This window comes from Capra hircus, chromosome 22 (genome assembly GCF_001704415.2).
Source record: "Capra hircus breed San Clemente chromosome 22, ASM170441v1, whole genome shotgun sequence".
Taxonomy (NCBI): domain Eukaryota; kingdom Metazoa; phylum Chordata; class Mammalia; order Artiodactyla; family Bovidae; genus Capra; species Capra hircus.
This window is the reverse complement of record NC_030829.1, coordinates 47,217,961-47,231,450: the sequence shown is the minus strand read 5'-3', so window position 1 is coordinate 47,231,450 and position 13,490 is coordinate 47,217,961. Positions and strand designations below refer to the sequence as shown.

At 44.1% G+C, this 13,490-nt stretch overlaps 1 protein-coding gene across 1 annotated transcript in view; it reads left to right on the top strand.

Annotated features, from left to right (window-relative positions):
* CACNA1D (calcium voltage-gated channel subunit alpha1 D) overlaps window positions 1-13,490 on the top strand; it is a 169,413-nt gene that overhangs the window by 17,759 nt on the left and 138,164 nt on the right. The window contains exons 4-6 of the mRNA XM_018066674.1: window positions 77-229; window positions 805-1,001; window positions 7,740-7,843. Of these exons, the coding sequence (XP_017922163.1) occupies window positions 77-229; window positions 805-1,001; window positions 7,740-7,843 (454 nt within the window). The remainder of the gene's footprint in view (window positions 1-76; window positions 230-804; window positions 1,002-7,739; window positions 7,844-13,490) is intronic.

Here is a 13,490-nt window from a genome sequence, read left to right as displayed (position 1 = left end):
AGGCATCATTAGGAAGTATATAAATGCATCCCTGAAATATCTTGCTGGCTCACAAACTTGTTTTTGTCTTTCCTAGGTTTACAAGTTGTCCTGAACTCCATTATAAAAGCCATGGTTCCCCTCCTTCACATAGCCCTTTTGGTATTATTTGTAATCATAATCTATGCTATTATAGGATTGGAGCTTTTTATTGGAAAAATGCACAAAACATGTTTTTTTGCTGACTCAGGTGAGTAATGAAAATGGTTGCTACCCAGACTATTTAAAAATTTGGCTTTCCCCAAAACAACTTTTCTGGTTTGGGAAAGATCTAAAACAAAATGAGAGGCGGGGGGAAATGGAAAGCCAAATCCATTGGTTAATCTAAGCCGTTCTTAGTGTGAATTATATTTAGAATTAATGAGAATTTGATCTCTTTTTCTATCTTGATTTCCTATGTAATGTGTTCTGGCAAACAAGATGGGGGGAGCCCCCTGAAACTGGACTATGAGGTGAATCAATAGTGTTTCTCTGGGGCTTCCCTGGTCATCCAGCGGCTAGGACTCCGCACTCCCAATGCAGGGGTCCTGGATTCGATCCCTGGTCAGGAAACTAGACCTCATGTGCCGCACTAAGACTTGGCACAGCCAGATGAGTAAAATGTAATATCTTTTTAAACATACTGTCAGTCTGTATAGGCTGAGGAAGGTGCTGTGAGAGTGAGGACAGAGGAGGGCGGGTAGATTCTCAGCTCCGGTTCCCGCGGCGCGGGTTCCCGCGGGTCGTTCCCGCCCTGGGTAGTGAAGCCTGCGCCTCTGTTTGCAGATGTGGTGGCTGAAGAGGACCCGGCGCCGTGTGCGTTCTCAGGGAATGGACGCCAGTGCACCGCCAACGGCACGGAGTGTAGGAGTGGCTGGGTTGGCCCCAATGGTGGCATCACCAACTTCGACAACTTTGCCTTTGCCATGCTCACTGTGTTTCAGTGCATCACCATGGAGGGCTGGACAGACGTGCTCTACTGGGTAAGCAGCTTGCGGAGGGGGTTGACGGAGCATGCTTTCCTCGGATAAAAGTGTTTCATTAGCTGGAGCCATTGGGGAGCTGGCTGGAAAAGACCCCCTCGAAGTGAGTTCTTTGGGAAGGGAAGCAGACTGTCTTTTCACTCAGCAAGACCCATTACATCTCCCCGTCAGGGCCTTGCTTTCAGCTGTAGAAAGCTGCTACAGGACGTGGACTTCCTCGCATCCCCAGTGTCTCCTGGGGACTTACCACTGAGCATACCCAGTAGTCCCCTTTGTTGGAGGAACTCCAGCATACCAGGGCTGTCATGATTAGACACTTGAAGAGCCCAGGGTCATTCCCTAGAGTAAGAGGCCCCCGGACTTCCATAGACTAAAACTAATCTTTTACACCTAGAGGCAGGTTTCTCTACCAGGTCCTAAATGGAAGGTAGAAAACATCAATTAACTGGATTCTTTTCAGGCTTTCCATAGCTTCGCACAGCCTTACAGCCCAAATGGGTTTTTCCCCTATTACGGTGCTTCCCTTTTGCATCTTCAGTATTAGTACCAACCAGCCCAGCATAAGCCCTTAGCTCTCTCTTCCTTTTTCTTTGGCGCTAGAGAACTTTGGCAGAGAAGGTAAAGATAGCACATCAGCCTTCCAGGGCTGGTGGACCTGTTCGTGAAAACAGATGGACAACCTCTGTATGGCTCGGGGCTAGCTTCTGTTGTTCCCAACAGAGCCGGTAGGGTTTGCTACAGATGAGAGCAGTTGTATTTTAACAGAGTTGAGCTTATTTGTTTACTTCTGTGTTTGATAGAATTTGAAAACACTCACAGAAGTTTAGAAATTATTTTTCCATGGCACAGAGTTGTTGGGAAAAACAGCTGCCTTGTAGATTTTGAGCATAAACCCAGGTCCAAATGGGATTAATCAGGATTCCAATAATGATTTGTTAAAAGGTAATGAGTAATAACATACTTCTTAAATGGTCAGTCTCCAGTTAGACAGTCTGCACGTTGATAAATATTTTCTGATAGAATCTAAATTTTAGACACTCTATAAGATTTCCCATTACTCTATAACTTCAGAGAACATAATGGTTGTAAATAGGTTTTTGCTTCCCTTCACAAGTGAATTCCATGCTTGCAGGGTTGTAGAAATGTCTGTATGTTCAGTGTTGGGCAAAGAAAATGCATTTTTATTTTCATCCCCAAAGTGTTAGTCTAGTTTGGTAAGAAGGTTTTTAAAATATCACCAGCATGTCTTATCTTATTTCTTCCCCTTCCCCTCCTTTTTCTAATTGTCATAGGAGAGAGAGAGTGAGAGTATGTGTGTATGTATGCAATCTGTTATTTATATCCATAACACAATGCCTTTTGTAAAATTTTTTGTGAAGAGAAAGAGGAAGATTATATAGGATGAGCCAAGCCCATGGCCATGCATGAGGACCCTCTAATTAGGTAAAGAGCTCATTTTCAGTATTATGTTTTGAGTTGCCACTCCTGGTTAGATTAGTGGAGGGCTCAATCTCGTCTCCCTTTGAAGTTTCTGATAGATAGAAAAAGCATCATTCAAATAGCCCAAATTCTGGTCCTTCCCCCTAAAACAGTACAGAAAATGTTTTGATTTAAAACAGATGAAAAAATCGGTGTCTCCTCAGCTCTATTCTCCCTATTTTCTTGGTGTATTGACATTGCTATCCGACATGCCCTAATGGACAGTTGCAGACTTTATGTTTCCGCACGCTGATTCTCTCATTACGATCTTCCCATTGCCAAGTTAGTGGCAACTCTGGGAGTGTGTGATTAAAGGAGAGAAGACTCCGTGCACCTAGAAACAAAAGTTTCTACTTGCTTTCCTGAGAACCTCAAAGTATCACCTTAGAGGATGATATAATTATTACCTCTGTTTTTCATATGACAGTCACAGGGCTAATAATTTGACAACAGAATAATTATATTCTCTATGAATTACATGGTGTCTTTATTCCGATGGAGGAACTCCAATAACTTATCAACCTTATGCCAGTCTATATCCCTTTATAGCAGGTCTGGGAAACAGTGGAATATAAACCCCTAGACATCCTCAAGGTCCTGCTGCAAGCAGTTGTGGTATTTGATTTACAACAAGGGTCTACAGACCTTTTTTTTTCATAAGGGACCAGACAGTAAATATATGTGGCCGGGCAGACCATAATGTCTATGTCATAACTGCTCAGCTCTGCCCATGTCACTTGGAAGCAGCTGCAGACAACATGTACACCTGTGGCTTCATTCCAGTATTTATTTATGGACACTGACATGTGAATTTTGTATAACATTCCTGTGTCATGAGATAGTCCATATTTTTTTTTCCCACCATTTAAAAATGTAAAGCCATTTTTAGCTCATGGGCTGTCCAAAAGCAGGTGGTAGGCTGGTTTGGCCCACAGGTCATAATGTCATGACCCCTGGTCTAGACTAGAACCCCCTTCTCTTTCCTTGGCATTTCTCCATTCTCGGAGGTTTGTGAGCCCTTCTGGAACACTAGGGGGCAGCTCAGGGATGTCTTCCAGAGTGCTCACTGAGATCTTATTCTCAAACATATCAGGTTGCTTCTAATTACTTACTGATTACATTTATTAACTCTGCATAGACATAGGCAGGAGCCAGACCCCAGCCTTCTTCCTATCTTATGGGCTGCAGTCGGTGGGATCCACAGCTGTGCACAGAACAGCGCCTCCCTGCCCAGCACAGCGCCCGGCCCAAAGCTGGTGCTCAGCAGACACCAGCTACCATTACTCTTCAAGTTCGCAGTCCCATTGCCTCAGGGTAGATGGGCCTTTTTAAATTTCCTGATTTTTACCGCAGCCAGAGTATAAAGGGAAAATCTTGAGAGAGAACTGAGATTCGATTTTAAATTTTGATTGCAAGCAAATTTTTCAGTCCTTTAGGTGTTTGTATATGGTGGACAGAGTCATTGCCAGGGATGAGTTTGAGTCTGGTTGAGTTTATGTTCAGTCAGTGTTCCCAAGTTCATGGATGCCTCAGTCCCCAGGAGTGCCTGGCAAGTAGGGAAGGGGTCTTGGGAAGGTAGGCCCAGTATGCAGAAAGACACGTGTAGAACAGGATGCTTGGATATGTGGGGAATGGGATTATTAACTTCTGATAGAAAGCCATTTTTTTAGTGCTCTTTTTTTGAAGTGAATTCCATAAGCATAATTAAGCTGCCATCTGATCTACACGTTTGTTGTCCAGAGTCAGAAAGGTGTAGTGCAAGGAAAGAGCCTTACTCTGGAGAAGGCTAGGTGCCTGACCTTGGGTAGGTCACCCAAATACTCTGGGCTTTAACTTTGTGTCGTCCACAAGATGTGGAGTAACACTACATGATTCTATTATTTTTTTCTTCAACTCCAAGAAAATGATTTTAAATGTAGGAAATTAATTAAAATATTAGAATTGGTTTCAGGAAAGAATTATCCATATCAGTTATTTGTGGCCTTTTGCCTTCGTGCCAACCTCTTCTCTTAGTGAGCAGCACATCTATGGCAGTGCTGGCTGTCAGACTCAAACAGGAAGCTCCCTTGTTCAAGTTGATAGTCTTCTTCATTCAGGGTACCTGGGAACTCCCTCTCTAGTTAGCTAGCAGCTTGCCTTTCTGGTCCTTTCTCCGATTCTAGGCTCAGGGGAGCCACAACCAATATATCAAGTTTCTAGTAGTTTTTGCAATAGAAAAAACAAAAAGCCTTAGATTAATCAGATGTGCATGGATGTGCATCTCAGCCTTTGAAGTGAGGGGAAACTGAAACTAGGTTATTATTTCCTGAGTACCAGGGACACGACATGATGACTTTGATATAAATATTTTAAAAATCCAAATTGAAATGACTGAGCTCACGCCGCTTTCTCCCTTGCTGACAAAGGACGTGCAGACAAAATCCCAAGCAGAGTCTCTATTTTTGTGTGGGTATTTCGGGGACCAGCTTGCCAGTTCTGACGTGTCCCATGTGATTGGTAAAGTCTAAGAAATACTAGCCTCTGAAAAGAGAGCAGGGTTGAGAAGGTTTCTTCAGGAGAAAGACTGGCCCTTAGAGCTTAATTTTTATTTCTCATTCCCACGCTCTGGAGATTTAGGGTCTCCTGTGGCCTTTGGTTTTCCCTTGTTCCCCATGGGTTATTCCAGGTGATATTTCTGATTTGAGCAAAAAGTTTCTTTGGGGAAAAAAAATGTTCCCTCCCAAGTTGGAGCAGACAGCTGTTCCCGGAACCATCCTCTGGAACACGAGGCTGAAGCCCAAAAGAGGATGGGCAGGGCAGATGCTGGGCTGACAGCTAACACACTTTGCTGACGTGTGAGAGGGTAGGGTTCCCTAGTGGGGACCCTGGACATGCACCCCCTTCCTCTCTGTGAGCAAGCATACTCTCCCCAGTCATGGGCAACCCTCTTGCCCCAGCCAAGGGGAAGCAGGCCCAGAGAGGGGTCTGTGGAAGGTCCTGATTCCAGGCTGGGCTCTGGTTACTACGCCAGGCAGCCTGTTTCTTCTCCTGCACATCTAGGTTATTAAATAAGTTTAGTGGTGTAGTTGCTTTGGAAGAATTACCCTCGGCCTTCCTGCTGAAATTAGTTTATCCAACTTAACGAGATCAACAATTGCAGCCGCGGCCCTGCCTCATTCATTATTCTAATTGCCGATATAAGATGTGCAGACTGATAGCAGTTCCAGTAAGCACATCAATTTTCATGTGGCCAAACAGGTGTTTCATAAGGGCTTTAATGCCCTCTCTGTAGACTTCAGCAACAGATGTTAGGTAATTTTTTTTTTTTAATGTTCTCTTTTTCTGTTTGGTTTCTGCTTGAGGCAAACAGTGAAATGCAGGAGTTTCATTCTGTAAAGCTAAAAACCTAGTGCCAGATAATGTAAAGAAAGCACATGCTTAACGGCCTGAGAGCTTGACCTCAGAAAGCCAGAACCATGAATCAGCCCAGACCATACACTGTTCTGTTAGCTGGGGATTCCAGCAGAGCCAGGCCTGGGGTCATTCATTCAGTCTTTTCACTGGTGCTTCACACCTTTCTTGGAGAAGGCTTTGCCCAATTTAACACTGACCTGTGCTGTTAGAAAATTGCATCCAGCCGTGAACCCTGAAGCACCTGTTTGCTCCAGCACAAAAGTTGCTCATGAGCTGATCTCCCCGGGAAGGTGTGTTCAGGGGGCCATGTCTGACTGTGCTGCTTCACTTGGCACAGAAGTAGGGACACCAGGTTCCTCTGAAAGAACTCGCAGCTGGAGCCACCTGTCTCAGGGAAGGTTGTGTAGGTTCAAGCTAGATTTGAGAGATGAGGGCTTTTTAAATTTCTCCTTACTGGCAAGCAGTTGGGTCCTTCCTGTGGGTGCAGTTGAGAATAAAAGTCTCATTCCCCAAAGCACCCCTGAATATGTCAGCTAGTTGACTTCTGAGTACTTTCCTTCTTTGCATTAATTTAGCTGTGCTTGCACTGACTGATAGCAGATAATCCAGATTTAAAGTGGGTTAGGTTTCCTGGGATAGATTGGCTTCCAATATACCCAAAATCCAATAACTGGAAAGTTATTATTTTAGAGTTTTTTTAAAAAAGAATTTATAGAGTCAAATGCTGCAAATTTGTCTCTATAGCTAAGACTTTTCCACCATCACAAATTTTGAAAGCAAGAATACTACCAACAATTTGGGCAGAGTAGAAAATAGTTTCTAGTTAAGCACTAGTTTTGTCTTTGTCTTTGTTAAGCACCAAGATCTCTGAAAATCCCTTACCAAGGCAATTTCTTGTAAGAAAGAGCCAAATTCTAGCTGATTGGCCTAGCATTGGCCAGAGTTTGCTATTACTTGCCCTGAAAGTTTTGATGACTCTGTGTGTGTGTGCGTGTGCGTGTGCGTGTGCGTGTGCGTGTGTGTGTGTGTGTGTGTGTGTGTGTGTGTGTGTGTGTTGGGAAAATGAATGTGCATTGGCTACTGTTGTCTGATTTGAAGCTAAGTAAATGTTTAATTAAATGTATGGAATGCTGTCTCTAATGTAACCCTCTCTCCTTATTAGATTCTCTTATTAACCCACTTCTATGAGACTATCTTGTTTCTTGCAGATGAATGATGCTATGGGATTTGAATTGCCCTGGGTGTATTTTGTCAGTCTCGTCATCTTTGGGTCATTTTTCGTACTAAATCTTGTACTTGGTGTATTGAGCGGGTAAGCTACACCTCTTTCATCTTGAAAGCAGAGTCCTGAGGACAGTTGCCAAGACCACACAGGCTTGCTAGATGGGAGCCGCCGGGTGGGTGCCAAGCGTTTTATGTGTCCTCCAAGATGCTTTCTTTTCTGCTGAGGCTTCCCAAACCAAGACGTTTCCTGGAACCTCACCAGCCTTTGTGAGAGAAAGCTATAGGATAATTATTGACCAGAGATTAATCAGCGTTGTCACTTGGGGTTTAAATCATTGGCATTGCTTGCCCATTTGTCCTAAAAGGAGATACATCTATAATTGCTTTATTGGTCTGGATCCAAATATAATGCAGATTAATTGGTACCAAACAGTAGCTAAATGACTTTTGGTAGGCCACATTTGGGGATTTCCGCAGCAGAACCTGCCCTTATTGAAAGAACAAAACTGGAAGGCCCATTGGCGGGATCCCATCCTTGGAGCACCAGTCCTCAGTCAAAGCCCTAGTGGTCCAGCAGCAGTTCCTGGGGCTCTGCTCTTTGGCAAATGGATAACTGATAACTAATCTCCTTACATTTTACAGGTAAATGATGCGATAGGATGGGAATGGCCATGGGTGTATTTTGTTAGTCTCATCATCCTTGGCTCATTTTTCGTCCTTAACCTGGTTCTTGGTGTCCTTAGTGGGTAAGCAGTTGGATCCGTGTCCCACATTCTGCTGCTGCCATGTGTCAGGCAGCTCCCTACGGCTTTCTCTGCATGCGTGTGGACTCTGATGTCCCCCCTGTGTGTTGCTTTGGGACTGAACTGTAATTCTCAATGCTCGTATCTGTCTGTGAGATTCTGTGTTTCTGATGCTTGCCAAACTATTAATTGAATGAAACCATTTCCCTGAAGTGAGTCACATTTATATGCTAGAGTGTAGGAGTGGATTAAAAGTGACTAAAAGGATGCCCAGCCTTGGTCTCCCGCAGCAAAGGACCTTTGTCTTTTGTGGTTTTCTTCCCATTAGTATTAGTACATAGCCTGGCCCTTTAAAGTTACTTGCAGTATCATGATTATTTCCAGTGGTGTTTCAGATTTCATGGTAAAGGAGAAGTAAGCCTAGATTAGCACAGAAATACTGGACAGTTTAAAAATCTCACATCCTTCCCATGGGGATCATTTATTAGCTTGGTTTTCTGCTGCTATCACTGTGAGAATATTCCCTTGAATTCGTTTTTAATCTTAGCTCACTGAATCTGTCTTTAATGCAGAGAAATAATCAGCTTTTGCACCTAAATTTCCTCCGGCCTTATCATTGTCCGTGTCACTCAGTCATCATTTTTGAAATGTTACTTTGTTGGCCTCCTCGGCTCTGTGGATTGACGGGGCTTCAGTGGAGGCTGGGACCAGAGTGGGGCTCTATCTTGTCTGTGGTTGCCATCCTAGAGCCCTCCTGGGCATCCTAGCATCTTCCCTACCACACAGACACCCGACACAGGGGAGTATCCCAGAGAAGGGAGTGGGGCCTCCCCAGGCTCTCAGTGTCAGCTTATTGCCATTGCCAGGGCCTGGGAGGGTGACCGGGGCTCATAGGTGCCCGTTTCCCCTGAGGAGCCCCTGTCACTCCTGAGTTCAGACATCCTCCGGAGATGCTGCTGATAGACTTGATTCCCAGTGAGTTTATCTACTCCTCACTCACTCTATCTCTGTCTTGCTGAGAGCTTGTATCTCAGGGGAAGTGATGTCTTCATGTAATGCCGAGTCAGTGGAGAGACCTTTATCTCACTTTTCTAAACACTGCCTTTTCCAGAGCAGAAAGCGAGCTACTTACCCATCTTTGCTTCCTCTCCTCATCTTCCCTCTCAGCTACCCTGCCTGTTTTCAGGGACAGCATGTTTAGAATTCTCCCTGACCAAGTGTGGTCGCTTTCACACCATGGATACACACTGTCCTGTGAAGCCCCATCTAGAAATGAGCCAGGAGCCCATGCCTTACAGTGAGGGGAAAGGGGGCTCTGGGCCTGAGTTCTGGGTGTGACAGCTGACCCTCTGCACTGACCCAGGCCAAAGATTCTTTCTCTGGATAAATGGCTCTTCAAGCCTAAAGTTCTTTCACGTCACACTTTAAAAGTGCCTTCTTCCTAACGACCCTCTGTGGCCTTAGGTCAGTGTCAGGATGGTGAGGGTGGAATTTATCCCTGGAGAAACAGCATCATGTTGATTTTACTACAGGAACAGCCCATACAAGGTTAACAGCAATTCTGATGTGAATTCCTTGGCACCCTGTGTCTCCTAAACCCAACTAAACTGAGGCCATGGAAACGACTAATTTTAACAGTGCCAGTGACATGCCTTATCTCTGAGCTTCCCAGAGCAGGAACATCACCCTGGCAGGATGAGGCAGACTTAAAAAGGGAAAAGGGGAAAAAGCTGGGAGGGACCCCTTATTACAATGGTGGATGCTAAATATGCACCCTGTTGGGGGTACCCACAGCTGGAGGATAAAGACGCACACACCATGATGGAACAGCCAGTTTACTGAAATATATTTTGGGGAAAGTAATAAGTAACTTTAAAATATTTTTAAATCAGAACAAAACTAGATTCCTTATGAAGGAGAATGCAAATGACATTTGAATTCTTAAAATAAAACCCAAGAATTCCCAGCAATATTCAGTCAGTTCCACGATGTGCCCCAGCTCCCCCGGGGCTGCAGCTGACCCTGCCTGGACGTGCGAGGCCACTTGGGTAGGAGATGTCCAGCAGCACTCTGTCTAAAGGAGGAACCACGTCCGCAGAGCAGTGTTCCAGCGTGTTCGCAAATTTGGTCGCTTTTCCTGAATTCTTGCTGCATGTCTGGCTCTGGGCCAGGGGCCAGGGTGCCAAGATGTCTAAGACACAGATGGGGGCCTTGTGCTCAGACAGTCATTGTCTGGGGTGGAACTGTCATCGGGCAGTGCAGGATGGCCAAGCTAAAATAGCGGCGGGGACTGAGAAGCTGTGAAAGCAGTATGTCTATGAGCTGGATGTTGAAAGATGATAAGGTGTCTGTGGGGGTGGCGGTGGGGTGGGCTAGAGGTGGAGAAACCAGAGAACAGGCTGCTTCCACCTTTCCTAACAGTTAGTTACTTGGGCTTCTCCGCCTGGGTACTCCTCCTTGACTTTCCCCTACAAAAAGCAACAAAAAATCAAAATCAGTCATTTGTATTTATTTTCTTGTTTCAGAGAAATGAAATTTTAAAAAAACATTTTTTTAGTTTCAATCTTAGAGTTCTTCTCAACTTTTTTAGGGAACATTGGAGGAAATACAAAATCAGAAGGACATAAATGTTAAAAAGGAGATGGCTTATGTTGCATACACTTAGGGACCATTGGACCAGCACAAATGTAATTCCAAAAGCCGTGAATTAAAAGGCTCTCCTGTTTTAGACCATGCTGATGCTTTGTAATGAAGGATCGTTATAAGATGCTATGTATCTTTAAGTCAACCATTTGGAAATATTTGTTGCTGTTCCTTGGCTGCTCCTCTTTTTCCATGTGGCCATGCCGTCCTATTGTATCCTTAAACTGATTTTAATCTGTGCACTTGATTTGGTATTGGTACATTTATGAAGCATTGTTAAGTCTGATGCTTTGAAATAGCTCTGGTTTTACAGCAGACTGTTTTTCTCAAGGTGAGTATGAGGTTCATGAACTGTATGCTCTGCATAGCCAAGCATGATCCTGGATGAAGACATTCCCACCCCCTGCCCCAACCCAGGCACTTGTGCTGTGTGGGAGGAGCCGAGAAAGTCAGCAACTAGAGTTCTGATTTCATAATAAGTTGTTATCAAGGAGATGGCCCCGTTATGACCAAGTGTTAGAAAGAATGTCTCAATTAAGTCTACAGTTCAGCTGGCTCTTCTCGTGGTGGCTTTGATCATTGTTCACTTTTAAAATTGCTCACTTAACTCTTGTCTCCTTTGGGGTATTTTTTCCGTAGGTAGGTAAGATAAGAGAACGCGGTGGTGTTTCAGCACTTTTTATCTTTAGAGTCACTGCCAGATTCCCAGGGGGGATGGTGGTCATGGACAGTGGCTCACATCTTCACCTGCAAGGACTACCTGATGCCAGGCACACCTCTGGTAAGGTAGACGGCCCTCTGAGCCCCTGTGGTGTGGGTCAGACCCCCAAAAAGGGGCTGGTGGATGAGACGTGAATTAGAAGACCTGAGTTCTGGTCATGTGCTAAATAACTCTGGGACTTCACTTAGGAGTCCCGAGCCTACATCTCTTGGCCCCTCAAAGGGGGATGAGGCTGCTGTGCCATCCCCACCCCCACACACACAGAACAGGTAGCTTTAGGTTGGCTCATGAATGTAAAAGTGCTTTGAAAAATAGATACTGCAAAGAATTTTACTCATTGAATGTATCTTTCTCTTACCTCTGTGGGCCTCCTCCCTATCCCCTCCTTGGGTGAAGTGGTAACAGCTAAGAGGCTATTTGGAAAATATCTGAAATGTACCGTTTTCTGAATTTCCCAGGAAGAGACCAACAGAAATAGGCTTTGTATGCACATTAATACTGTACTTAGTGCCCTCATGATCAGGCCATGGAGGTTCTTTGTCATCTTTGAGGTGCAGCTCTCAATCATGATTGAAGTTCTGACAGTGATTTATTTTTGCACAAGTAGGGAGGCATGACATTTCTGTAACATATGGTTAAACACTGGCTTTAGAGTCAGATAATTAAGACTTAACTCTCTGCTCTACCTTTTACCAACTATGAGATTTGGTGAAATAGTTTACCTATTCGAGCTTCACTTTGCTTGTCTGTAAAATGATGTTAATAATATTAACCGTGGGGAGTTGCGAGAGGATTCAGTGAGCTGGAGTGTAGAGAGGTTCGTTACTTTGATGGTGATGGCTTGAGTAAGAGTATATAAAATAAGATTTGCATGCAAGAAAAATCTAATCAACTCAATTCTTTTAATTTTTCTCCCTTATGACCAGGCCTATAGGTAGGGTTTAATTTGCATGACTCTTCTACTCAGGATGTTAATAAACTAAGTATTCTCTACTTAGTTTAGAGTAGAGAATTTGCTTTTAGAGGATCTAATGTCCAAAAATGCTCTTAGAGGCGCAGGAAGGTAAGATGAAAATACTTAGGAGTTGGTAAATTATGAAGTCCTTGCTAAGCAAAGATTTGATTTGCCTTTGTTTCTGTTTCTGCCAAAGATAGACTAAGGACCCACGGTGCCTAGACTGGTTTTGATGTCTATTAGATGGATTTCTCCTGAGAAGTTTAGATAATCTCTGATATTTATATAGTAGCAGTCAGATCCCTGGCACTTAGCAATGGCCAGGAAGAGATTAGATAAAAGACCCTTAAGAGATTAGTGTAATATAACCCAGACTTTGATGCATCTGTTCTCTGTCGGCCTTTGAAGTCAGGCCCCATATGCCGTTTTTCATAGTAAATCCAAAGGGCAATTTTAGGATCCTATGTTGTGAATATTTTTCTGTTCAGTTGTTTTGAACACTGTTGTCTTGGTGCCTGGATATTCCCTGCCATAAAATGGAGTTTAAAAACTCCATTCTCGTTTCTTTTATAAATTCAGTATCATAATGTGAAGGTTCTTTAATTATGTGCCAGACTATGACCCATATTGGGACAGACCTCTGCCCTAGTCTTTTAAAAAATGTTTATTTATTTGTGACCACACTGGGTATTCGTGCTGGGCTCGGGCTTTCTCTGGCCTTGGCGAGTGGGGCTGCTCTCCATCAGCAGTGTGCAGGCTTCTCATCACCGTGGCCTTTTGGTGGCGCATGGACTGAGTTGCCCCCAGGCATTTGGGGTTCAGACCAGGGATTGAACCCATATCCCCTCCATTGGCAGGCAGATTCTTAACCGCTGGATTGCCAGGAAGGTCCCTCTAATCACTTTTTTAGAGGAAAAAGATGATTAATGAATTTCATCTCCTATTCCTTAGACTTTACTCATATTCGTCCAAAACATTATATTTCTCTTCAGTCCATTCGGTTTCTCTTTAATCTACATTAACTGGGGGGAAAGGATGCTTGGTGATTGGTTGAAAGTGTTGGGATTAAAAAAACCTAGGCAGAGATTCATGCATGGCTTCTCTACTTGTGTAACTGCTGGTATAGAGGGAGTGGAAGAGGGTGGCATGGCAAGTGGGGGTGACTGTGCTGTATTAGAATTTTACAAAATAGGTTCGGGTTTGGGGGCATCATAGTTTACACCCTAGTCTGTTACATTCACGCCATTATGAACCACGGTCAGTCAGAGATTGCCTCTAGTTCCCTCCCCTTGAATGCTGGCTCAGAGGGAAAAACATACCAGGTATATTGT